This window comes from Lissotriton helveticus, chromosome 6, assembly GCF_964261635.1.
Source record: "Lissotriton helveticus chromosome 6, aLisHel1.1, whole genome shotgun sequence".
Classification (NCBI taxonomy): Eukaryota; Metazoa; Chordata; class Amphibia; order Caudata; family Salamandridae; genus Lissotriton; species Lissotriton helveticus.
Window position 1 is genome coordinate 1,878,205,671 of NC_136067.1, and position 27,639 is coordinate 1,878,233,309.

Genomic DNA, 27,639 nt, shown 5'->3' on the forward strand with positions numbered 1-27,639 from the left:
TTAGGAAGGGGAGATTTCGGAGTTGTTCTTTTTGTAAACAGTGGAAAATCTCTCACCTCCTTTCCTCCCGTCCCACTGTTTCCCCTCTCTTCTACCACCTGAGGTGCTGTTGTTACCGATGCTGGTGTGGGATTAAGAGTTGGAGGATGAATTTCCATTTCCGCCTGCGGCTGTGCAAATACATCTGCTGTATTGATATCACTCATCTTGTCTCCCTCCACTACCGCTTCTTGCTGTTCGTTATGCTGTAGGGGGGTAGAGGAGGAGGGCAACTCGTCATCTGTAGATTCGGGTGATGTATCTTCTGTTACAAGGCACCCTCCCTATTGGTGTCTTTATTTTTCTCACAAGCCGCTTTTCGCGCAGCTTTTTTAGCCATAGCCAGAGCGAGACGAGTTTTAGCTCTCTGTCGGGCAGCTGCTTCCACTTTGCTGAGCTTGACCGTGACGTCATCCTTCAAAAGTTTGCCCATTTTTAGAGTAGTGTAGTATACTCCCCCTAGTTTTTTCTTTTTTTTTGTAAGTTCGTTTTTTTTTATAACAGTGAAAGTTTTGATACTCCAATAAATTCAGGAACCCCCCAGCGAGTTCTTTTTTTTTAGGTGTATAGACACTTCAACACAGGGAGTCAGGGAGCCCCCTACAGTTGTACCTCCGTGGAAAGATCAGTCAGCTAGCACAGCCTTACGCAATCAGCTCTGCATCAGCTCTACATCCGTATCTGCTCTGCAACTGCTCCGCATCAGCGTGCTCACTATCACCTCAAAAAATTACAGTTTATCATGCAGATCCGTTGAAAGGGCTCCGCATCTGGCCCGCTATCAGGGACACGCACACGCTCACATCAGAAGGGAAGCAGATGAGCGGAATCTCCAAGCACTGACCAAACTCCCCGAGCACCCGCTCGAGAAACGGATCAAATAAGCATCTGCAATGGCGAGGCACCATCTCTCCCGGCGCTTCCCCCGACAATCTCCGGAAATTTCTTGAGCTCCGCACCGCACCGCATAACACAAGTAGATCTGTGTTTTCCTTACGATTTCAGCTCTCGGTTTCCTGTACCAGCAACGGCAGAGTCTCGGCGTTCTCCAACATCGCAATCGCCATTATGGAGGCGGGCTCAGTTTAACTTCTGTAACCTTCATTCTGAAGCAGACAATCATGGATCTTGAATTCGCACAATCATCTTTATTTGACTACCACGCAAACGAGGAACTGCAGGTGGTGAAGAATGATGCAGAAACTGCCAAGCTGAATGGTCTGGAAAAGAAAACGAGTTTTTAAAATTAAATCCAAAGTCCACTTCCTGCACAATCTGGGGCAAAACGAGGGATTCATCCATGGCGAGAAGCAGAAAAAGGGTCAAAAAGGTCAACACACCTATGCACTTTTGAGATAAACACATCCACCTGCACCCCAGCTATGACTGACCATTAGTATCTGCAAGCTTGGCCCACTGCCAGGGTGTGAGCATTTAGAGCGGCACCGGAGCTGCCTGTGCAGGCTACTTCCAACGTGGCTCCAAAGAAAAGTGCATTTAAAGAGGGTTTATGGAGGCTGATGGTGCCTGTGTCTGCTTTGTTTCTCATGGGTCACCTTTCTGTTGCCCATTCACCTTCCCTATATCCCTCCCATTCTCTTTCTAACACACAATTAGTTTAAGAAGACGAATAGAAGGGGCTGCAGAAGACCAGCTCTGCCCACTCTACTTCCACATTCGAGCTCCACTGGAGGTGGGAAGAACTTGATGGCGAGCTACACCCTTCAAAGGAGTGGGAGTTGTGATGATGGGTGATAAACAACATGCACCATAGCTGCTCCATGAACTTTCTTTGTTGTGTGCATTAAGTCACTGGTTTCGATTATGGTGCAAGTCTTGAATACACTCAGGAACTGGGTTTGAAAATGTTGATCCCATTACGGGGACAACAATACCTTTCCAGCTGGTAAGAATTATTAAAGTACCTGCACCGCAAGTGCTCTTCAGTGGTCCATGGAAGGGTTAATGGATGCGGTGTAGCTTTACTTCCAGTCCATAGTCTGAATCCACAGCTGTGAGGTTCACTGTGCATCCGAAGCCAGTGGCTGGGATCAGTCAGGATGAGAGGGAACTTTAAAGCAAATCGAATCAGAGTCCAGAGCAGGGCGGCCGAGCTCTTGAAATATTCATCTTGTGTTGGCTCATTTTTCTTGGCCCTTTTCATCGTCTTGAATTTTTCATTTCAGATTGTGTCTGCTGTGCAGTACTGTCATCAAAAATGTATTGTTCACCGGGATCTAAAGGTAATTTACTCCTGGTTTGTTTAAAAATGTCATATGTAAAAGCACGTACAGCATTCTTTTGGGTTAAGCTTATTTCCCTCAAGTAAAGCTTTTATTTAAAATTTTAAAAACGTATTTTAGTTAAAATTCAAATGTTAACATATCTATTTCTACATCTTTCGGTGAAGTAAGCAAGATACTTTAAAATATGTGAAATTCCATTGTATCATTGAACTAGCTGCAAGTCGCGCTGCTGCTGCAATGAAAGTGCTTGATCATGCGAGAGGAAAGAAACGTGCATGCAATGGCGCTCACTGCTCAGATCCGAGGAGATGGAACCGCACTGTCGGTGCTCAGATGTTAAAACGGCAGGAAAGCCATCGGTATACTCCTTTCCTTAATCTACCGTGACACCAATGTATCAAAACGATGATAAAAACAAAAAACAGGAATTACACAGAAATGCTGCATTACTAACTAGAAAGTCAGACTACTAAGCAGCGCCCTCTGCTGGCCATGAGCCTTCTCTACTTTACTTTTCGGTTTATTTATTTATTATTTATTTATGCGATTTTATATAGCGCGAACTTTACCCGAAGGTGTCAGAGCGCTTTACATAAGGACCAGTTGAAAAACATAAGGATTTAGGATTACATGCGTTACATGAAGGATACAAACAGAAAAAATTGCAAATGTACAAGATGTAAAGTCACACAAGGAGATACAATGGATATACTCTAAGAGTCACATAGGAATGGTAGATAGTACAAAGGTCTACTGCATATACTAGTGATTAAAGTTATCTCTATTTACATAGGGAAGGGATACACATGGATATACTCTAAGAGTCACATAGGTATGGTAGAGAGTACAAAGGTGTCAACCGCATATACTCGTGATTAGAGTTATCTCTATATACATAGGGAAGGGATACACATGGATATACCCTAAGAGTCACAAAGGAATGGTGGAGAGCACACCGGTCTACTACATATACTAGTGATTAGCGTTATCTCTATATACAGAAAAGCAGAGTTCCATAAGTGGGGTCGGAGGGGGGATGCAGTCACAGCACAAAGGGAGGGTGGGAGGTTGCACACAATAAAACATTACAAAACAGGGGGTAGGGAAATGAGAAAACTTGAGGATGGCGCAGGGGGAGGTAACGAAAAGCAGTGGGATGGTTTCAAGAGAGGCTGAAAGTAAGAGACAAGAACAATTTAATGGGCAGGGGAAGGAAGAGGGGGGACAGAGAGAAAGGGAAAGGAAGGCAGAAAAAGGACAGGAAAGCAAGAGCGAGACAAAACGAGCAAGACAGCGAGGGGTGGTTCGGAGGCACAGGAGTGACAACAGAAAGGTCACTGGGACAGAGGAAGAGGCCAGAGATCGCCAAAATGGCGGATCAGGAGAGGGGAAATAGAAGAAGAGAGCTATAAAAAGAAAATGGCGGGAGCACCAAGGTCCAAGTCCGACATTCAAGGTGGAGGGTCACCACAGCCAGCAAGTCCGGAGGGAGAAAGGCAGTCGGCCCAAGTCCACAGCCGTCCCATCCATGAGCAGCGGGGGCAGAGGTGTTAAATCCAGAGACCAGGGGTCAGGGAACAAAGGCAGCTGTCCGCAGAACGGGAGGCGGCAACGTCTAAAAATAATGTCAAAGGAAAGCAGGAAGTAGCATCTCACCAGGATGAATTGCAGAAAAATAGGCTCAAGAGTGGTTGCGGAGAGCCGTACAGACTCTAAACCTCCCCCGTGACCCAAATCGGCCCGAGGTCTAGCAAAGAGGCGAGCGGCAAAGCTAGAAGTGTCGGAGGGAGCTCCTCTCCGATAAGGTTAAGGAGTGAAGAGCTCAGAGCAGCCATGGAGAGCGGCGCCGGCGCCCTCTCACCTCGGTCGTGTCTGCAAGTCAATCCATCAGTCCCGCGACGAGGCAAAGCAGGCAGGCCAGCTGAAGAGAAAGGCAGTGGCAATCGGGCCGCCCAGAGACAGGATGGGGAGTCTCCGCCCGGCTCCTCCGCAACCCTCCGGAGAGACGAGTTTAGTATCGGGCATCGGACACAGAGCCACAAAGCGAAGGGGCCCGTCCAGTGCTCCAAACCGGGCAATGAGGAGGATATGGCAGGGGGGGTGGGGGGAGACTAGCAGCGGAGTCTGGAGGGGAGCAATGCCCTATGCCCGGCTGGGTAGGTGTCGGTCGCGGCAAGATACCTGGGCCGGACAACCCGAGCAGAGCGGCTCCACCGGACATCGGCCATGCTGGCTCAGGAACTCCGCAGGAGAAAAGCATCAAGCCTCAAGCGCCAGCTCCGACGATCATCTCGGGCTCAAAAGCGCTGGAATGGGGCCTCGAGGAGCAACAAGGACCCAGGTGAGCGGGCCATCCCCGGGGGAGGTGGTAATCCGGGGAATACAGCCTAAAAGGCCGTGTCTGGCCGGGAGCTCCCGGCCGGAACTCCTCACCGGGCGGCCATCTTATGCTTTTTAAGCCCCCGGGGGTCCTCAGCCTCCTACCTGAGCAGAAGCCTGCGGACGGGTCCAGCTCCCTCCTCCTCGGGCTGAAAACACAGGCTTCCCGCCATTCTGTTACTGGGAACACTTCGTGCTAGACAGAACCCCTTCATCTTATTACCGCGCCTGTTAGTTTGTTGTTCTTTAGCTGTCTTCCATTTCATAGCGTGATCTTGAGAAGAGCAGTGATGTTGAGTAACAAAGCGCGTGGCTTATAAACAGATATTCATCATGTCCTCTTCATCCAAACAAACGAATGAACATAAAAAGAGATCAACGAATCAGAACTAACCAACTAACCTGCGAAAAAGATGTCGTTTTTAGAAAGCTTTGTTTCTTTTATGGTCTTGCCCTCTCCTACCCGGGAGTCAAGGCCAGGCCTTTAGTTCCCACCCGTTTTGTATTGTTCGTATTTTCCAAAACATCTGGAGACCCATTCAAAGACGATTTGGAAATCTGTGCCTCAAGCTTTGCTATCTTGCATGAATGCCGATTTCAAAATCTAAGGACCTCACAAAAGTTTCTCCGGTTACACCTAGGAATCTGCAGTTTTCATGCACACACCTGGAAAAACATTTGTGAATTCTCTATTGAGACAATGCAGTCACTTCCCCATGCTGAGTTGTACATAATTGCAAATGGTAACAGTGTCATATTGGTGCACTATTACTTAACTTTGGTATTTTTCACCATGGGGGAAACATTATTGCCTGTAAAGAACCCCCTTCCCTTACAAAACCACCAGTTTTGAGCACATTCCCACTCAAGTAAGGATTTACTGCTACTGCTACTCAACCTTTGAAAGAGTAGTCTCCTCATTCAACCTTTAGGAGCTATACTCGGGAAGTACCTACAAAAATATTTCATACTAAGAATTGTGTACGCTGAAATGAGACTTTTGAAATGATCGTTTTTTGGAAATAAGGTGAGAAGTAGACTAGAGTTTAGAATCACACACTAGAGTTAGATGTGGTTTAGTGTTGAACTTGAGGGGATATTTTTCGCAGGTTTAACTAAGTTTTAGTGATAAACTTAAAAAAGTGTTCAGAGAAAACATTTTAGAGAGGCTTTATTATAAACTACACATCAGCTGGTTGCCTATTGGTTGTTTTTTCTTTCTCTTTAGGCAGAAAACCTTCTTCTCGATGCAGACATGAATATTAAAATTGCAGATTTTGGTTTTAGTAATGAATTTACAGTTGGTAGCAAGCTGGACACATTTTGTGGAAGCCCACCTTACGCTGCCCCAGAACTGTTCCAAGGGAAGAAATACGATGGCCCGGAGGTTGACGTATGGAGTCTTGGAGTCATTCTGTACACCCTTGTCAGTGGATCCTTGCCCTTTGATGGCCAGAATTTAAAGGTAATAGTGTTGTTATGCTGACAAAGGTTTGGTATAAGTGACTAAAATGCTGTCTGTTTTCCTTGTCTGATATAGTCTTATTTCACTGCTGTTGAAGTTGCTTACCTGTTGAAGTGCAGGGTCTTAAATTTAGAGTATGGAGTTAAAATACCACCAAAAGGTTCAATGTTAGTTATTTTTGGTTTGGAAATATCTACTGTTTTGTTTGTTCCCTTCCATGTTGCAGCACAGTAATGCACACCCTTTCCCATTTGTAAAGCATTCCCCTTGCTAACAGGAGTAGGAAAGCTGTGCATTCTGGTGCAGCATATGTCTCTCGCACTTACCAATTATAACCTTTGCTAGAGTCTCTTTTATCTTGAGATATTTGCATCAGTGTCACTGGATGAAAGTTTAATACTAGCTTATTCCTGGAAACCATTACTAAGTGATAGCAGTAAGCTCAGCTTGCATATTCGTAGTTTAGGCCAGCTAACCTGGATGTATGTTTTACTTTATTCCACTGACCTTTCCAATACATTTCATGTGAGTCATAGAGGTAAAAGGTGAACTTCCAAATTGGGGGTATCTTTTAGGTCATCGTTTTACTGTGCAGTTTATATTTTACCTTGTGGTGTGTATGTTCTATAGTGTCATTAGCAGTCAGGAACATCACCCCCAGATATTTTTAGCAGTATGTCCTCTTTCATAGTTTCATCACTTTCTTCCTGAAACTTGATGCACTACGAAGACCAAAACTTGAAAACCGACCTTTCATGTTTTGGCCCCAAACATAGACTTTCCTCCAGGATACACTTTCTGGGCGTCTACCCTTTTATCTACCCTCTAACTCATTGTCCAACCCTCGCCCCTTCTCTTGATACAGGATTTGTAGAAGACACAGTTTCCAGTTCATTGATACTCCTTCCTCTAGTTCGTTCCATGCCGTGTTTTCTCTGTCCTTGAAGTTACTTTGGTACACTATCGAAACTGTTAATCAATAAATACTTATTTTTCTCTTTCTCCCTTTACAAAGGAACTGCGCGAACGAGTGTTAAGGGGGAAATACCGCATTCCTTTCTACATGTCGACCGACTGTGAGAACCTTCTAAAAAAGTTGCTAGTATTGAATCCAATAAAAAGAGGCAGCTTGGAAGTAAGTGATCTCTTTTGTGTGTGGTGTTTGAGTGCAGTCATGTTTCCTAACTTACACCTGTTTCACCACAGGGGACACACAACGCATGGTTCACACCGGTCTTTAGCCCATGTTGTAGTGCCTTGTGTGATTGCCTCGCCTCTTTGCTCCACGGTTCTCTTTTCTTGCCTGTTTTGAGAGGAGAGCAACAGCACCTTAGTTACATTTAATGCACATTAGTTACATTTGGTTATGCTTCGTAGCTGCCCCTTTTTTGCTTAATTTTTTTTCTTTATGAGACATGAGCTCCCCCTGTCCCTGTTTTTTTTTTCTTTTTTATATTTCAGTGTAAATACCCAGCTTCTTTTCTTTTTTTGATGTCTTTTTGCCACCAACGCCTGTTGAGGTGTGATATCCTGTAATGTGCAGATAAGGAGTGACCACACACCGCTTTTCCTCCATTGTTGTGTATTATAGATGTGAGCTATAGACACTGAATGAGACTATATGGCTAAATTTCCAGTCACCCATTTAGAGGTACCAAATTCTCCTCCTGGGAATGTAAAGCAATCCCTTTCTCCCAGGGTGGGTGGATCCAACTGTCAAGCAACTATTTTCGTCCCCTGCCTAACTTTCGTCAGATTGGAACAGCTCCCAGAAATGTCTGAGCTTCTGTACTTTTCTCACGCCCACGGTTGATTGGGGCCCCTTGCACACTAACAGCTGGTCTACATTTAGGCACTGTATGCCCTCCTTCCCGACTTCTAATTCTAAGTTGGTGTTTAGAGCTGGTACAGTAAAAGGTAACCAGAGTAGATATGTTGGCTCAAAAACACCGAAAGTACACAAATGTCCTCAAACTGGTGAAGAAAGGGTGGTCACCTTCAACCTTTTCAAAGTTCTGGAACACTGTTCCAATGATTAATTGGTCATTCACTGTGAGCATGAAAGGGGAAGACTCATAGATTCTTCTGATGAAGTGTAAATAAAATGTTCTGTATTTTGTTCAGTTCATATACCACTTCCTAGCCATTTCCTTGAAATCACAAGCCACTTGTAGTCATTTATAGTCAACATGTGTTTCTTACAGGACAATTCGACTCCTAAACTTCTTCAGGGCGGAATAAGAAAAGTAACCAAAAAGTTCAGATTGCTTTAGTCTGTCAAAGCAAATAGGACACAATAATCCTAGAACATCATTTATAGATCGTAACCACTCCCTGTATCTGTTCAAAGGCCAATCGGTCAACGTCAAGCAATACCAGTAGACTCCCGGTCACCACATTTCTATATCGTGTTGTGCGTTAAATTAGATGTGCAGGCAGCCAAGTATCAGATTCCCTCCTTGTTTTACATTTTCAGTTCCTTGTAATAGTTTTTCCAATCATTAGAGGCTATTTAATGCATATGTTGATCAAGAGCACCCATGGAAATTCCTGGAATGTTACATTATAACCTTTCTCTGTTTTGGGTCTTTGGGGAAACACCGATTAATCCCATGAAATAATCATACTACAGATCAGCGTTGGTGTACCAATACAGAGGCGATGGCAATGGTCTACACTAGGAAAGACTAGGCACAAAAACAGGGCATGCAACAGGAGAGCAAGCGCAACTCTAATGTGTACACACAGGGACGTGAAATAATAATTTGAGAAACACATTGTCACTAGATTTGGGCACATATAAGACTCTCTGTGCATGTTACAATTAGTCACTCTAGAAACCCCATAGAAAGAGGACATTAGAAAGTATTCAGACTGGACTCTAGTGCAGAAACATGGATTGAACGTACCTTCACAAGACGTGTCCTTACAGGTCAAACTGGAGGCACACTGGAGAGTGTGAAGGAAATAGAAATATCACACTGTCACAATTAAAGCACAAACGACTATATTCCATATAAGACAAAGAATTGGCCAGTGATTGTTCCTTTGAATTTAGGAGCCAAACCTATTATAAAAGGAATACACATATACAAAAGTAAGGGAAAAAGAAAATAAAACACTTAAAACACTAAGAGTTCAAGAGGGATTCAAAGCAGGCAGCAGAGGGAAATCTGCTCTAAATGAACACACACAGATAAGGTAGAAGAAACTGGAATGCATTAATGGGACTGGTAAGACAAAAGGGAAAAACCGACTGCAGCAGGGCAAGGAATAGGAACCCAACTGTATCAAACACACAAGAGGAAGGTATGAAGGAAAAACTGGATAATGAACAAGGCAAGACCAGTATAAGCATAGTAGGGACTGTAACAAGCTAGGCGTGGCAAATCTGGAGACCTCATGGAACAGATAAGTACTAGGAGACTCAAATCTGTAACAGGCAAGAGGGGGGCTGCAAGTGGGTAATCATGAGCAATGGGGAGATGAACAAGAAGCAAAAACAAGGAGACGGGGAGCAGATGCTTGAGCAAAGGAAAGAAACGCAAAAAAAAAGCAAAGTGCCAACTGCATTACAAAGCATTGATAGTCCACAAACCAGTTATCTCGCCTATCGTTTTTTGACTTTATGCGCATGCACTGTTCTTGCTGCCTTTTGGCTAGGGTTGCTCTAAAATATCACAAATATACATACGTACAAAGAGGGATAGAAGAGGGGCAGGAAAGGGAAATGGTAGCAGAAAATGAAGAAACAAACTAAGAGCAAGTTAGAGAGGGAGCACATCATGGAAAGCACCTGACTGGAGATTGGGTGAAAAGAGACTAAAACCAAATGCAGTGGAGGGCTGAGGGAAATCTGCATCAATCTGCACTGGAACAGAACAGAGGCTCTGGAAGACAGGCCTTAATTGGTTACCAATCAAGCAAGTATTTTTTTTAAAATAACACTTTTTATTGACATTTTACACACAGTAATATTGCCCGGTACATTATATAGGATAATCATTTGTCATTATACAGTTTTACAAGAGATAGGTTTCTGTAATTGCTTTCCTCCAACATAAGTGTTCTTTTCTCATCAACAGTGCCCCCACCCTTCCCACCCATCTCCCCGTATCTCAGTGTCCAAGAATTACACTTTTGTCTATGAATCTGTGTTCTATTCATCAAGAGTGTCTTTTTTTTTTTTTTTTACCTTTTTATTGTTGCAAGAAGTGACAAAATTCATTACATTTCAATTCCGTACTAAACATACATATACAATTGATACAGACAGTAAATAGATGAGTGGAAACAATACAAAATAAGCTGTAAACAAAACTTCATGTTAGCTCTACCGTTAACGTAAAGGACTGCTAAAGCAGAAAGACCAGAATAAGTATAGGCCTAATCACATTTCTTGACCTTCAAAGAAATGCTTCCATATCCTTGCTTTTCTCAGAAGAGCTTTTGGACCTCTAAGTTTAGCTAAAGAAAGCTCCATAGTTCTAATTTCGTAAACCAGTGATAGCCAATCCGCAACCTTAGGGGGTTCTTTAGATATCCAAACCCTAGCTACTGTTAATCTAGCACATGCTAACAAAATCGTTAAAAGATCCTTATTGGGGCAGTTCCTATCTTGGATATCTAATAAAACCATTTGTACTGTAAGATCCGGTGAATTCATCTGATTAAATCGAAGATAATAAGATATTCGATTCCAAAAATCGGAGAGTGCTGGACAAGAGAATAGCATATGTTCAATTCCAGCTGCAGCAGTATTACATTTAACACACATAGATTTATCTGATATCGAGTTACCTTGCGCCCAGCTCGATATTTTTTGTGGCGTATAGTACAATTCAGTGATTGTCCTATAAAGTTGCATTTTGAGATTAGAAGAGTGAACTATATCACTTAGATGGGTTAGGGCACTTCCGATCTGTACTGAATTTATATTTTGATTTAATCTACGGGACCATTTGGCTGCGATTTGAGTTGTGTTTTCTCCCTTATCCTTGATGAGCCATTGATATCCCAATTTAATTAATGATTTAGTTTTATCAGAGTAAATACCCTCAAGAATCTCAGATTGTTTGACTTCCGTTATTCTCAATTTATTTCAGAAAAAATCTCTCAGTTGTCTATACTTAAAGTGCATATCATCCGTAAGCCCGTTTGTAATTTTTAAGTTCTCAAAATCAATCAAACCATTAGTACCGTAAAGGTCTCCTAGTGTGTTTATATCCTGTCTTATCCACCGATTACCCAAACCATCCGAAAATATACCCGGAAGGCCAGGATTATTCCATAGTCTAAGTTCAGCGTTGTAAAATGAACTGTTACTAATATGCAGAATTTTGTCCCAAATTCTTATGGCATGCTTAGCAGTCTTGAATTTTACTCTTTTAAAGTAGTTTGGATCGTGGACCCGTAATAGAAATTGATTGGCATCAGCCCCCAACATATACTGATGGAAAAATAAAGAAGGAGTATTTTTTAATAAGCTCCTAATGCGTAAAAGAAAAGTAGCTAGAAAGTAAAGATTAAAATCTGGAAAAGTAAGTCCCCCTTTGGAAATTGGTAGTGTCAGAAATTTAACCGCCCTTCGTGCCTTTTTATACCCCCAGATAAAGCTACTACAAATACCATCCAACTTTCTAAAAAAAAGCTTATTTGGTTGTAACGGTATGGCTCTACACAAATAAAGCAGCTTGGGTAAAATTTTCATCTTGATCAGATTGAGTCTCCCTATCAGACTCAGGGGAATCTTATGCCAGTTTTTTAAAACTCGCAGCGGTTTCTTTAAGGAATGACCCATAGTTTATTTCCACAATTTTCCCCACTTTAGAAGTCAGTTTAATACCTAAGTATACGGCTTCTTTGCAGGTTTCGTAGGTACGTATAGCCGGAGTATAATTGAGTATAATTTGGGTTTTATTGACATTTAATTTATACCCAGAGATTTTCCCATACTTTTGTGCTTCTTCTACAATTGCTGGCATAGCTTTACAGACATCTGATGTATATATTGCTATATCATCCGCGAAGGCGGTTAATTTGAGAGTTGTATCCCCATGGTGAGCTGGAATTATATTGATTTGGTCGTTTAAAGCATTTAAAAAAGGTTCTAAAGATAGGGCAAACAATAGTGGGGAAAGGGGGCATCCCTGTCTTGTACCTCTTGCAATCATAAAATTATCAGAATCTATGCCTCCATAGCTAATCACGGCCCGTGGTTCATCATAGATTGACCTAACCCAATCTAAGTAGGGGCCATTTATACCCATTTTGCTTAATACTGTCCACAGATATTCCCACCCCACTCGGTCGAACGCTTTTTCAGCATCTAACATTATCATACCGAGTGGGGTGTCTGTGGTTTCTGCTACATCAAAAGCTGTTATTGAGGTATTGACATGCAAAGTGGTATCTCTACCAACTACAAAGCCATGCTGTTGAGGATTGACAATGTCAGTCATATAGGGAGCTAACCGATTAGCTAAAATTTTAGCAAAGATTTTAACGTCAGAGTTAAGTAAAGATATGGGCCGATATGAGCCACACTCTTTTTCCGGTTTTCCCTTTTTCAGAAAAAATATAATTTTGGCTATTTTCCATGAGGAAGGTGCTTGTTTAGAAACAATAATTAAATTAATTACTTTTTGTAGTAATGGTGCCAGCTCTTGATAACAAAGTTTATAAAGTTCACCTGGTATACAATCTTCACCGACCGCCTTACCTACTGGTAGATGGTCAATAGCAAGTTTTATCTCCTCAGTAGTAATATTAGCGTTTAATTGTTGGATTACTTCAAGATTTAACACTCGCAGTGGTCCTAAATATCGATCAAGATATTTTACAATCTCTATTTTATTTGGTGGCTCCTCTGGAGTGTATAGATGTTGATAAAATTTGACAAATTGATTTAATATTTGATCCTCTTGCCCATATATCACTAAATCTGATCCAATTATTTCCTTAATTTTGGTTTTCGCTTTTCTATCCGCAGTTTTAAAGGCCAATATTTTCCCAATACAATCGCCGCCTTCGTATTGATCTAATTTGTGTTTTTGTAGTTTTACTACATACCTTTCTCTCAACGTTTTTTTAAGTCCGGCTTGTAATTCCGCCAATTGTGCTCTAAACAACTCAATATTATTTTTTGAGTGCAATGTTGCTTCAGCCAGTTGCGCTTCCAGATCTGATAATTTTGATGTCATATTTTTATTCTTATAACGGTTTTCTGCATTGAGCCTATATACATACTGCTGGACAAACCCTCTAATACTACACTTACAAGTATCCCATACCGTATTAATACTAGCTGAGTTAACATTTAATAATATAAATTCCTGTATGTGTTTTTTAATTAATGAAATGAATGTTAAATCAACTAATAGGTGTCTGGGAAAGTGAACTTTCGTGGTTTTTCATTTTGATTTTCAATATTAACTTCCAAAAGCAGAGGGTTATGATCCGATGTAACTTTGGGGCAGATTTCAATCACACAATTTTCTAAAATTTGTTCAGAAGCCCATGCCATATCTATCCTAGAGCAGGATCTATGTGGAGCAGAGTAGTAAGTAAAGCCTGCCAACCTAGGATGCTTAGACCGCCATAGATCTCTAATGTTGTTTAATCTTGCAAGTTCTAAAATTGCAGCTCTTACTTTGTGCATTCTTTTGAAGTTCATTGGCCCCGTAGAGTCTATTTTATAGTTCATAACACAATTGAAGTCCCCAGCAATGATAGTTTCCCCTTCCCATTCAAGTAGTTCTAAGCTTAAATCTTCAAAAACTTTGGGTTTATCAATATTTGGACCATATACCACACAAAATACCAGTTTAACCTTAGCCCCTTGCATCTGTGCTATTGCCCACCTTCCTCTAGTATCTGAGGCAGTTTTAATTATCTCTAATGGGAGTGTTCTTTGTTTTAAAATAGCAACCCCCCTTATAGTCTCATTTAAAGAGGTACAAGCAACCAATTCGTAGCCTAGTTGGGTTAACAACTTTCTGTCTTGATATTTTATATGAGTTTCTGAGAGCAGCACTATATTAGGGTTGTACATTTTAATCTCTTCTTGTACTAAATTTCTTTTAATTTTACTGTTTAGGCCATCTACATTCCAACATAAAATTCTTAACTTAAGCATTTAATTGATATACTATTAATCTTATACATATTGTTCCCCTCCTCCTCCATGCGTTTCCCCTTCGTTAAATTTTCATTCCTACTTCTCTTAGAAAAAAAAAAGTCACATCTTGCAATCGCTTTTCTCACTTTTATTACCACCCACCGCCCTTGACACCAGTTGTCACCCTTACCCCTGTGACAACCCCACCCCCTCCCTTGCTGCGGCCCGTTCCTTGGGGGGGAGCTCCCCTCTAGCATTTGCTGCCGCTGAAGTGGCAGCGTAGTGAAGAAGCATGCATGAGTGGCTGCTCAAACCATGTTTTAATTCATGCCTTATTATATCTATATTTAGCTCTGACTAAGAAAGACACACAAAACAAACAAAAAAAAGAAAAAAAAATGTACAAAAAAATATATATATAAACCTGCCCTTTATACCCTAAAAAGAGAGTATAGCACTAATTTTCTTTTTCTTTTTGGTTTCTTTTTTCATTATCGCGGGAAATTTTTTCCAAACATTGTTCCGCAGGTAAAGGATCAGTGAAAAAGACCACTTGCCCATCACGAATGACCTTAAGGCGAGCAGGTTCTTGAAGATAGGCCAGGCAGCCTAAATTTTTAAAGGCATCAATCAACTTCCGAAGTTCCCACCGCTTATCCATTGTAGCCTTAGTTAAATCTGACTTTACAAAGAAAGTGAAATTATCTACAGTGACAGGATTGTTAGGTTTAGCTTTTAGTGCTACTGCTTGTCGCAAAAGAAAGTTACCAAAGTAAATCAAAAAAGGTCTCGGAAATTTACTATTTGTATTTCTTTGGACTAAAGGAAGTCTATGTACTCTCTGGAGCTGGGAGTCCCAATCCCAATCCGCGAGGTCCAAAAAGGCCCTTTGGAAGAGTTTAACCATAAAGGCTCTCGGGTCCGACCCCTCAATACCTTCAGGTATACCGAATAGTCTAAGGTTTTGTCTTCGGGCCCGGTTTTCCAAGTCCTCCACTTTAGCTTCCAGCAGGGACACTCTTGAAGTATTTTGTTTGACAGTGGATGTAGCTTGACTTACATCTTCTTCCACCTCCACTATTCGTGATTTAATGTCTTCTATCTCTTTTGTTACTCCGCCCATGTTTTGGCAAATATCTCTCATAGTTCCTTGTATCTTAGTATTATCCTCTCTTAGTTGAAGGTATTGCTGTTGTATCTCCGCTCTCTGTTCTATGAGAGTCTGCATAATTGCCTCCATTGATATATTTTTTGAAGATGTAGTATTTGGAGTGTCAGATACATTCGATTGAGAGGGTTTTCGAGCTAGTGCGGGAAACAAATCGGGTGCTGTTTTTTGAGAATTAAGATTTGAATCGTCCGACACAACCTCCAAAGAATCATGTTCCAAAGTTTCTCCTGAATTAGCATCAGAGTTATGATCTAATTGTGTTTGAATTTTCCTCACGCTGGATACTGTGGTTTCATTGGCTTCCTTTATCTGATCAGTGTTAAGAGTTGAAAGTTCAAGATCTTGTTCCTCACTGGCTTTCACAACATCATTTAGTGTGGTGTGAAACAAAGAGGTATCTGAAATACAGATAGAAGAAATTCTAGGAACTCCCGGGTAAATCCCAGTGCTTGAGTCACCATTCACTTCTGCAGAAGCTGTAGCCATATTACTAGGTACCTCTTGGTTCGAGGAAAGTGCGCTTGAACTGGAATCAGTTAATGGGTCCATGGGCTTGTTCAAATTTAAGCTTATAGCATTACTTAAATTGCCCTCCTGAATTTTACTAAACTGACCGTTCAACTCATCGGGACTGGCCCCCGAAAGTCTTAGGGCCATGTTCTTAACTCCACCTTTAGCCTCTATCCATCTTCTCAGAGGGCTATCATCTATTAATCGACTTTTTTTGCTTCCTGCCATTTCTTTACCTGTTGTTTTTAGTAAAAGAATTTTTTGCTTAGTCTTGACCTTCCTCTTGACTTTCCTTGACACCAATTTTTTGGGGAGCAGATGCTTGAGCAAAGGAAAGAAACGCAAAAAAAAGCAAAGTGCCAACTGCATTACAAAGCATTGATAGTCCACAAACCAGTTATCTCGCCTATCGTTTTTTGACTTTATGCGCATGCACTGTTCTTGCTGCCTTTTGGCTAGGGTTGCTCTAAAATATCACAAATATACATACGTACAAAGAGGGATAGAAGAGGGGCAGGAAAGGGAAATGGTAGCAGAAAATGAAGAAACAAACTAAGAGCAAGTTAGAGAGGGAGCACATCATGGAAAGCACCTGACTGGAGATTGGGTGAAAAGAGACTAAAACCAAATGCAGTGGAGGGCTGAGGGAAATCTGCATCAATCTGCACTGGAACAGAACAGAGGCTCTGGAAGACAGGCCTTAATTGGTTACCAATCAAGCAAGTATTTTTTTTAAAATAACACTTTTTATTGACATTTTACACACAGTAATATTGCCCGGTACATTATATAGGATAATCATTTGTCATTATACAGTTTTACAAGAGATAGGTTTCTGTAATTGCTTTCCTCCAACATAAGTGTTCTTTTCTCATCAACAGTTCCCCCACCCTTCCCACCCATCTCCCCGTATCTCAGTGTCCAAGAATTACACTTTTGTCTATGAATCTGTGTTCTATTCATCAAGAGTGTCACATTGCTAGGTATCTTCCTCATCTCTCACATTTCCTGTTCTGTGGTGCCTTGCAAAATTCTCCCCTCCTCCTCATCTGTTCCCACTGTATCCCCTACGTCCACGATCATTGCGGGCCATGCTCGTTCGTCCTCTCAAGTCTATCATTGTGCTTCATTCTGATCAGTTCCGCGGTTGCCCATGCTTTTAAGTCTTGCATCCTCTTGCATATCAGAGGAGAGTTCGGGCTGAGCCATGAGATTGCTATTCTCCTCTTTGCAAGCACCAGACCCAGGAGCACACATTTTCTACTCAACTTTTACTTTTTCGGGGTAGGCGATAGATGTAGGTGAACAGACTGGATCGTCCCAGGGAGAAGCAATCAGACAAGTTATGGTGGACAGACGTTCAGACATCAATTCATGAAAAAGGAACTGTAGGCAATGACATCTTAATAACAGTTCCAAGCAGCACTAAGCACAGGGCGCAGTCATATGGCCAGACTGCTCATAATTAGCCAAAGATGTGTTTAATTCTCTCAAGTTCTTGGAAGTGAGAACTCAGTGATGAGGAATGGCGGGACTCATTCTATTGGGCTTTTGTGAATACTTGGCTCTATATTCTGGGATCTATAGTCCATGGAAGCAAAGGTCGGCTTTTCAGTGTGTCCAAAAATTGAAACTGCATGCAGGGAGCGGTCATATGGTGACTTTGGATGAGTTCTTGCGGTGATATCAGCATTGTGCGGCTGTGCTAGATAAAACCTGTTCTTCGCCAGGACACTGACGATCATCAATCATTTTGGTAATTCTTCAAGCGGGAGTACGCCTTTATGCCTCTCTATCTGCTTTATCCATTTTCCACACGGGGCTTCCAGCTGCATTATTACTCATGGGTAAGGTTGCCTACTAGGCTATATTTATATCGATGCACAAATGGTCCTTATTTCCTTGCGGTTTACTGTTTCGAGCCTGAACCCTTCCTTATGATTATTGCTGGGTCAGTAAGGTGTGTATATTCATTTCATTTATCGTTTTGCATAAAAAAATGGTTGTTATTGCTTAAGCCTTTGATTAAATCTTAATCCAAATAGATTAAACCTAATGGTGGTATACTGGATTCTTTGCCCTTGAAAACTTTTTTATTCTGCTCTATTATCAAAATTGCATTTAAGATGAATTCTAGACAGTTATCTTCTGCCGTATTTGCATTTTTCCTAAACATGAGGTCCATGTTAACGCCTGTTCCAAGTTCAGATAGGTGATTTCACTGGTGAAGTTGGTCCACCCACTGTCGGGTCTGTCATTGAGCATTCAGAAAGCAACCTCTGACTGTGAGTTGCCTGTGAAGTGCAAGGTTTTACAGTATTGGTCTGCCCTATGTATCACCGACCCCCTTTAGTAGCCACAATGCCGCTGCACGTGGAAGCGTCTAAGCAGATTCTGACTTCCAACATAAATGTCAGCAGAAGTATTCGGTTAAAAGTACTCAGTGGCTAATTTTCATGAGCAAGCTTTAACAATTAGTTAATTGTCTCAAAGAGGGTGTGTTAGAGGAGGCTGTCCTACTGATAACGTCAAAGACACACAATTTGTGTTTATATTTCTCATTACAATCATCTGTCCAACGTTTGATTGTTCTGCGCATTGTGTTCGTGCTACTGACTCTACTCTTCTTTTTTTAGCTTTTCCACTGCAATTTTCTCTATTATTAATGAAGTGGAAATCGTGTTTTGCTAAGTGCTCCATTATAGCATGTCTTAGCTGCTGTGCACATATGCCACGTGGCTCCTCTTCCATCTCTGCAGAGCGGATGCTGTTTGCAGTGTTCATGAAATATACATGACTTTTCCTGTCTATTGTGCTAATATTGATGTACTGGTTCAATGTCAGTATGTGTTTGGCCTCTAAAGTTGTACATTCTTTCATAAAGCAGTACTGGCAGCTTGGTATGATTTGATGCCTATGTTAGAATACTCTTCTGCTGCACCTAACCCTCCCCGTCGGTTGCTCTGCCTTTCCCTCCTCCAGCATGCAGCATCATGGTGGTGTTGGTCACAGTTTCCCCAGTGGCTAAACTCCATGCGTCACTGGCCCTTGCTATGTATAATTGATTGAGATTCTAAAAAAACCTCCAGGAAACAGAAGGAATATGTTCTTACACAGAACCTAACTAGTATCTCTGTAATAACCACCTTATTTACAGGACAAGTACATTGTTAAATGGTTAACCGTTTAAGTGCTGAGGCATGTTGGAACCCTTCTTTGATGTTTGGGTTAGTTGCGCCTAGGCTTTCTTAACTTTTTTTCCACAAAAAGTATTCAGCCCAAATTTGTATCCTTTTCCCCATATGTTCAGGATCCTAAAGGTGCTCGAGGTTTGTGGGTTTGCTTCACGGGAACTGAATAAATAGTAAAATGTAGAAAGATTTATGTTTTCTGGAAATATGGTAAAAAGTATTGTCGAAGTATATGGTGTTTATCTCCTAAAAAAGGTTCAATGTGCTAAGATTATCCTCTTCCCAGCTTTCAGGAACAGACAGAGTTGTAGAAAAAAATAATTAATTTTTTTAACCATATTTTTGGAGCGTTCTAAGTGGTAGTCGATTTTTCTGATTTCTAGTTGCGTGCAGTTTATGGTTGAAACAGGTGTGAAACCAGTGGGCGAACCTGGAAATCTATATATTTTTGGAACATATGTTCAGAATTTTTAATTTACCAAGGGGTAATTTGTGTAAATCGCCCACGGTTTTCCCAGAGAACCTAAGGGGCTCATTATGATGGGGGCGTACATCAGTCCGCCCGCCACCAAAATGGTGATGGGTCCGACCGCCAGACGTGCGGCGGTTCCGCCGGCCCAATTAGAATGCGCCTGCCAACCTCCAAGATGCCTCTTGCCTCTAGTCAGGCTAGAGGGGCTGGGTGAGAGTCAGTCACCTTGTGCAGGCAGGCACACTGTGTTACCTCCAAATGTTACAGAGTTTCTTTGGGCACTGACTTTTATCTCCAAGGCAGGCAGTGTCTTTGTTTCCTCTGTGCCCCCAAAGCCGACATACAGGCTTCCAATTTTCCTAGTGTGAAATTGATTTATTAAACCACTGTTCCACGTATTTGTTCATTTGTTGAAGCTGACACTCCCAAGTCCTTAATCTACCACGGTAGAGTACTCCTTTAGGGTACTTATTTCTAGAAAAGAATCTTCACAAAAACTTATGCAGTATCTGTTACAACTGGTGAACTTCACCAGAAGAGCCCTTTTCCTGTTCCCTTTTTGTGTCCCTAAGGGCCACGAGCAGATCACCTCACTCGGATCCTCTTCTAGAGACGCACACAGGACCTAGAGATGTGAACAGCTGGTGGGCCTTTTCTCATGCAGAGTTCACTCATTCCCAGCCCCCTTTGTTGCTGTACTCTTCCTCTTGTCCTGCACACTCAATGGGTTGCCAGTGCTCCACAGTAGTTGGAGATTCCATGCGAATTCCCTTTCGAGAAGCATACACAAATCTTGGCTTGTTGGTGACGGTCTCCTGACATGCATATTGCAACAGACATTGTCTCACTGGTCTGTCTAACACTTGATTCCCATACACATGCAGCCCTGTCATCTCCGAAGCAGGCCAAGATTCCACATCCTTCTAAAAACTTCAACCTACAACAACATTATAGCATTCTTAGCAGAGTTGGGAAGATTGTCCCCACTGCTGGTGTCTATCCCCCAGATATTACCTGATTTACTACTGATCAATAACGTCTAAGCCTCTGCAATATAAGTGGTCAGTTCTAAGCTTTTCAAAATGTCACAACTCTAGCAGAAAAAAGGTATGCTTCCAGAATAAGCCATTTGCATTTATTCCCTCACATGATAATGCAATGCTGGTCCCAACCAAACCGATTTGAAGAGAGCTTTTTAAGACTGTTTCTGCTCTATCCAATTTCGACAACAGCAAACAGCTAAACTCCACTAGTTAGTCCTGCGATAAACTAGCTGACTTTTTTTGCGATAAAGTAGTCCAAGTCAATGGTGAGTTCACTAATAGCAAAATAGGGCCAAACCATGCCAACCTCACCACGACGATGAGACCACACAGGTCTTCATACACGAATTCTTTAATCGAACAGTAGACAGAGTAGAGAAGCTAATACTGGCGACAAAGTCGGGTTCCCCCTTGGACCCCTGCCCTGGTCTTTCACATGGTACCCAGTATCATCGCTAACAAACTAACACCTCTTCTTAATAACCTTCTGCTCGCTGGGCATTTTCCTGACCCCTGGAAATAGTCTTTCCCCTCCGCCTCCATTTTGTTTGTTGTTGTCGTCGTCTGTAGCCCGCCCCGCCTCCCAGCTGAGCCGCCCTCGCCCCTCCCCCTCCACTATCCATATATGACAGTAGTTACCGCGCGCAGCGTTCACGCGCAGCGATCGCGCCCCAGTTGCGCCGAAGGTGCGCCAAAGGTAAGCCCGTCTACGCCCGTCCGCGCCTGCACTGCGCCCAGCGCCAGACCCCCTGGTCCTCGCAGTTCCCAGCCCTCCCGCATTACCTACGATGCCACCACCCTCCTAGCCCTTAACCCCGGCCGTCCCCCCAACTGCGTCCAAGCCGCTCCTGGACACACCCATGGACCTTTCTCATGCTACTCCTGCAAATTCTTCTGCACCGTCACCCACTCCGCTACGTTCACACCTCAGATTCCCGACACCAACCACCTACAATGCATCTTGCTCAACACCCGATCGATCCACAAGCACGCCATTGACCTATGGAATCTACTAGACACCTTCTCTCCGGACGTCGCCTTCCTTACTGAAACATGGATGAACGCCTCCTCCGCCCCAGACATCACCATTGCCATCCCAGAAGATTATAAGATCATACGCAAGGACCGTACCGGCCACACAGGAGGAGGAATCGCTATCGTCCATAAGAAATCCATCCAAACCTCTACCAGCTCTGACGTCAACCTCGCTATCTCTGAACACCTTCACTTCCAGATCCACATCGACCCCAAGACCACACTCAGAGGCACCCTCCTTTACAGGCCTCCAGGACCCCGCGCACAATTTAGTGAGGACATCACGGACTTCATCACTCCACACGCGCTCCCCTCCAAAGATTACATCCTTCAAGGAGACCTCAACTTTCACCTTGAAAAGAACAACGACCGCAACTCCACCACCCTGCTGGACAACCTCGCCAACCTCGGACTTAAACAACTGGTCACTTCCCCCACCCACATCGCAGGTCACACTCTCGACCCTATCTTCACCTCCAGCAATCATGTCTCCTTCAGCCACACCACGAATCTCCTTTGGACTGACCACAGCTGCGTTCACTTTACCTACAACAAGCCCAAACCCAACAACAACCCCCAACCAACTCTGCAAAGAAACTGGAACAAAATCACCATCGACCAGATCTCTTCATCGCTTCTTCAAAACCCCCCAGCCCACTCCTCAAACCCCGACCAAGCTGCCACCAACCTCACCCTATGGCTATCCAACAGCGCCGACATCCTAGCACCACTGAAAAAACGACAAAGCAAACTTGGCAGCAAGAAGGTCTCATGGTTCAACGATGATCTTAAGAAATCCAAGAAACTCTGCCGCTCCCTTGAGAAGGCCTGGAAAAAAGACCCAACCACCAGCACCAAGGACGCCTTCAAAAACGCCACCCGCATACACCATCAACTGATCCGAAAGGCCAAGAAAACTGCATTCAAGGAACGACTAGATAGCAACGCCCACAACAGCAAGGAACTTTTCAACATCGTCAAGGAATTTACCAATCCCTCGGCCAACTCTAACGACATCACCCCCTCTCAAGCCCTCTGCGACTCCCTAGCCTCATTCTTCCACAAAAAAATTGCAGACATCCACAACAGCTTCGACAACCAACCCGGAGACCAACCCACCCAACCATCTGCTGGACCTTCACCCCCCTCAAACATCCTTAATGACTGGAACACAATCTCCACTGAGGACACCATCCGCCTGATGAACTCCATCCACTCAGGATCCCCCACAGACCCATGCCCTCACCACATCTTCAACAAAGCAGACTCCATCATAGCACCGCACCTCCGAGACGTCATCAACTGCTCCTTCAAATCCGCCATCTTCCCGGAAAGCTGGAAACACGCTGAACTCAGCGCCCTTCTGAAAAAACCCACAGCGGACCCCACCGAACTCAAAAATTACCGCCCCATCTCGCTCCTTCCATTCCCGGCCAAAGTCATCGAGAAAGCTGTCAACAACCAGCTAGCCGCCTTCCTCGAAGCCAACAAATCCCTCGACTCCTCACAGTCCGGCTTCCAAGCCAAACACAGCACCGAGACCGCCCTCATCGCAGCAACAGACGACATTCGAACACTACTGGACAATGGAGACACAGTCGCCCTCATCCTCCTCGACCTCTCCGCAGCCTTTGACACAGTCTGCCATAGCACCCTTCTACAGCGCCTCAGAAACATCGGAATCCAAGGAAAAGCACTGGAATGGATCACCTCGTTCCTCACCGGAAGAACCCAGAAAGTCCACCTCCCACCATTCAAGTCAGAGGCCACTGAAGTCATCTGCGGCGTACCACAAGGATCTTCACTCAGCCCCACCCTTTTCAACGTATACATGAGCCCCCTCGCGACCATCGCCCGCCAACACAACCTCAACATCATCTCCTACGCGGATGACACTCAACTGATCCTATCACTCACCAATGACCCTAGCACCGCCAAAACTAACCTACACGAAGGAATGAAAGAAGTAGCCGAATGGATGAAACACAGCCGTCTGAAACTGAACTCTGATAAAACAGAAGTCCTCATCTTAGGTACCTCCCCCTCCGCATGGGACGACTCTTGGTGGCCAGAAGCCCTTGGAAAAGCACCCATCCCGACAGACCACGCACGGAACCTGGGCGTCATCCTGGATTCCTCACTTTCAATGAACAGACAGGTCAACGCCGTCTCCTCGTCCTGCTTCAACATTCTTCGCATGCTCAAAAAAACATTTCGTTGGATCCCCACCGAAACTAGGAAAACGGTCACCCACGCTCTGGTCACGAGCCGACTGGACTATGGAAACACCCTCTACGCCGGGACTACCGCTAAACTCCAGAAAAAACTCCAACGAATCCAAAACGCCTCAGCCAGGCTCATATTAGACATCTCGCGTAAAGAACATATCTCTGTTCACCTGAAAAACCTCCACTGGCTTCCCGTCAATAAGAGGATCACTTTCCGGCTCCTAACCCACGCACACAAGGCACTCTACGAAATCGGACCAGAATGCCTCAACACACGACTGTCCTTCTACACCCCCCCCGCCAGCTTCGATCTTCCAACCAAGCCCTTGCCACTGTACCTCGCATCAACAAGACCACCATGGGAGGTAGATCCTTCTCCTACCTGGCAGCTAAAACCTGGAATTCACTTCCCACTTACCTTCGCCTTACCCAGAACCACCTAGCATTCAGAAAACAACTTAAAACGTGGATATTTGACATGTAATTCCCCACCCCTCCTTAAGCGCCTTGAGACCCTCTGGGTATGTAGTGCGCTATATAAATCCTTTGACTTGACTTGACTTGACTCTTTAGTCAGACCCATTCTGAAGAAGTCAACCCAGGACCTTATCGAGGTTAGCAGCTATCGGCCAATCTCAGGCCTACCATTCCCCTCAAAAGTGTTGGAAAAAGCCCTCAACGAAGAACTACTATCCTTCATAGAGGTAAATGATAAACTTGACTCAGCGCAACATGGTTTCCGTCCCTGTCATAGCACAGAATCTGCGCTGATCGCCGCAACAGAGGACATATATATCCAGCTCGATAGGGGGGGGGGAGGTGAGACATTATTGGTTCTACTCGACCTATCGGCCGATCACCATACTCTCATTAAGCGTCTGGCCGATATAGGGGTTGTAAACAAAGCCTCAGACATTCTCCGATCATACCTAACTGGTAGAGAGCAATCCATTAAGATGGATGAACATATTGTCCCCCAGGGATCATCATTTTCCCCTACCCTATTCAATGTTTACGTCACCCCACTAACCAAACTACTAGGCTCCCATGGTTTTAAAGTTGTATGTTACGCTGACGACACACAAATAGTTGTTTCCTTAACATCCAAACCTGAGGAAGTGGCACTTAATTTTAATAATTGCATGAGTCACATTATTACCTGGATGTCGGAGAATTGTTTAAAATTGAACACCGGAAAGACTTAAGTGGTCATGTTTGGAAATTACACTTCCATTTGGAACTCTACTTGGTGGCCGAAAGTAGCAGGGTCCTGACCTCTGCCTGTCAAGCAAGTTAAAAATCTTGGGGTTAAAATAGATGACCAGCTCTCTCTATCTGAACAAGTAAACAATACTACCTCCGCATTACACTTTGAAGGTTCTTCCTAAGATTTGACCTTTTATCCCCATGGCCCTCAGAAAGACAGTCATTACGGCGTTAGTACTTTCCAAGATTCATTATTGTAATGCCCTCTATTTGGGAGCAAAAAGGAGTGTAATACACAAATTGCAGATTTTGCAAAATGCGGCGGCAGGCATACTCCTCAAAATTCTGCCCCATAAGGCAAGCTATCCGACACCTGCCCTGTCTACCAGTCCAGGCAAAGATTTATTTGAAATCCCTGTGCATCTTGCATAAAACTCTGCACGGGACTGGGTTCGCCTACCTTAATCAACACATCATGCGTTACACCCCACAGCGAGAGCTTAGATCAGCATCAGCCTCTCTGTTGGTAGTCCCAAGGATCGGGATGTTAAAGTGGGGTGGCAGAAGTTTACAGCACCAGGCACCTAAACTATGGAATACGATGCCCATCAGTCTCAGAAAGCAAAGCAATTTGCTACAGTTCAGAAACGCCTTGAAAACATGGCTATTTGCTCATACACCTTAGCCGATTGCGACGGTCCTTTCCCAGATTTATGACCGCTAGCGCTAAGACGCCACGACAAACACACGCTCTACAAAAACCCTCATTAAATTTAATTTCATGATTCATGATCCAAGTGCCCCTAGAAAGGCCGGAAACATTATACAGTTTCTATTGCCTTCCAGTTTGACCTGTCTTTGAAGGTTTGTTGCAGCAAGGGCCTCTGCCCCACTCATACACATTCCTTTGCTATCTCCTCTCTGTCCTTGTCGAAAACATCTACAGCTCTGTCCTACAACAGCCATGCATCTAGCAAAAGAGACAGTCTTGACCCTCTTACGAGCGCTTGGTTCTGCTACCCCAGTACACAGGATAGGCAGGTTCTTTGCCTGCTGAAAAACTGAATAAAGTGCATTTGCAAGCAACTACACACTCACGTATGATGAGTCTTACAATCTCTTTGTCACGTTTTGCAAGAAGAACCCGGTTAATGAATCCTCAATGGTTAGATTTAAAATACCAGTAGGCCAGTCCATCTTGTCTTCCTTTGTGCCTGGCTACTGAAATATTGTAGATGCTTACTGCTCAGCTCTGTATTTGTTCTTACATTAATTAATTCACTGAAGAGTGGACGTGGAAATTAGGGGAATCATTTATTTTGTGCTTCTTTCCTGGCCTCAACGATTGACATACCTAGGCATAATTACAAGCAAATAAAAAAGTTGTCCTTTTCAGCTGACAGGAATTCCTGTTCATACCTGACCTGTTAGTGGCCCAGTATAAACCTGTACTGGTTTCCTGCTCTTTTCATTTGATAGTTTGAGCCTCCTATGCTTCTTAGTCAGTCGACCATCCATTGCTCATTAATGTCTTTGGTTGGAGGGTTGCAAATGCTCATTTCATGGATGGAGGCATTCATATTACTCTTCTTCAAAGTCTCTCCTGGCATTGGACTGGAGTTAGATTTTTCAGCAATGCTGCAAACCAGTGGCAGAAGGTACAAGAGCAGCTTTTGCAGTAGATTCACTGACATCATAGGAAATGACAGCAATGTTTGTTCCTTTGGAACTGGAATTGCCCGAGTATTTTTTGTTCGTTCCTTCCACTCCTCTTTAACTGTAAATTGAGTAAAGTTAGTTTAAGCTGTTTTCAGCTTTATCATGACAAGATCATGGCTAATCAATCTATTCACCATTTGAGGCATTAGAAGCATTACAAAGAACATAGCCTCATCCTGCACCTCCTTAAACTCAATGCCAGATTCAGAGAAGCAAAGATGCTGCTCTAGGAAACCTATGGCATTGACTTACTCTGCCTCAGAGCCCATCCCAGATTTGGAAAAGTACCAGCCCCAGCCTGGGGTGACTTTTTCCCATCACAGCGTATAGTGTGGCACTGGCTAAGGGTTTTCAAAATATTTTCCAAGCAGTACTAGATTGCCCAGAGGTGCTGATATTGGGACGACTTTTTGTGCAGCTCAAACTCAAGCTGGCACCATGCTGAGTTCAACTCGAGGTCAGGTCCAAGTCCATCCCTCAGTACGGTCAGACTCATACAGGCGCCATTCTGAGTTCAACTCGAGGTCAGGTCCAAGCCCATCCCTCAGTACGGTCAGACTCATGCTGGCGCCATGCTGAGTTCAAATCGAGGTCAGGTCCAAGTCCAACCCTCAGTACGGTCAGACTCATGCTGTCGCCATTCTGAGTTCAACTCGAGGTCCGGTCCAAGTCCTTCCCTCAGTACGGTCAGACTCATACTGTCGCCATTCTGAGTTCAACTCGAGGTCAGGTCCAAGCCCATCCCTCAGTACGGTCAGACTCATGCTGTCGCCATTCTGAGTTCAACTCGAGGTCCGGTCCAAGTCCAACCCTCAG

General features: G+C 43.6%; 1 protein-coding gene across 4 annotated transcripts in view; it reads left to right on the top strand.

Moving 5' to 3' along the window:
* Positions 1–27,639, top strand: part of MARK1 (microtubule affinity regulating kinase 1) — a 492,874-nt gene that overhangs the window by 365,922 nt on the left and 99,313 nt on the right. For all 4 annotated transcript variants that reach the window (XM_078649810.1, XM_078649807.1, XM_078649809.1 and 1 more), the window contains exons 7-9: positions 2,226–2,282; positions 5,893–6,129; positions 7,145–7,264. In XM_078649810.1, the coding sequence (XP_078505936.1) occupies positions 2,226–2,282; positions 5,893–6,129; positions 7,145–7,264 (414 nt within the window). The remainder of the gene's footprint in view (positions 1–2,225; positions 2,283–5,892; positions 6,130–7,144; positions 7,265–27,639) is intronic.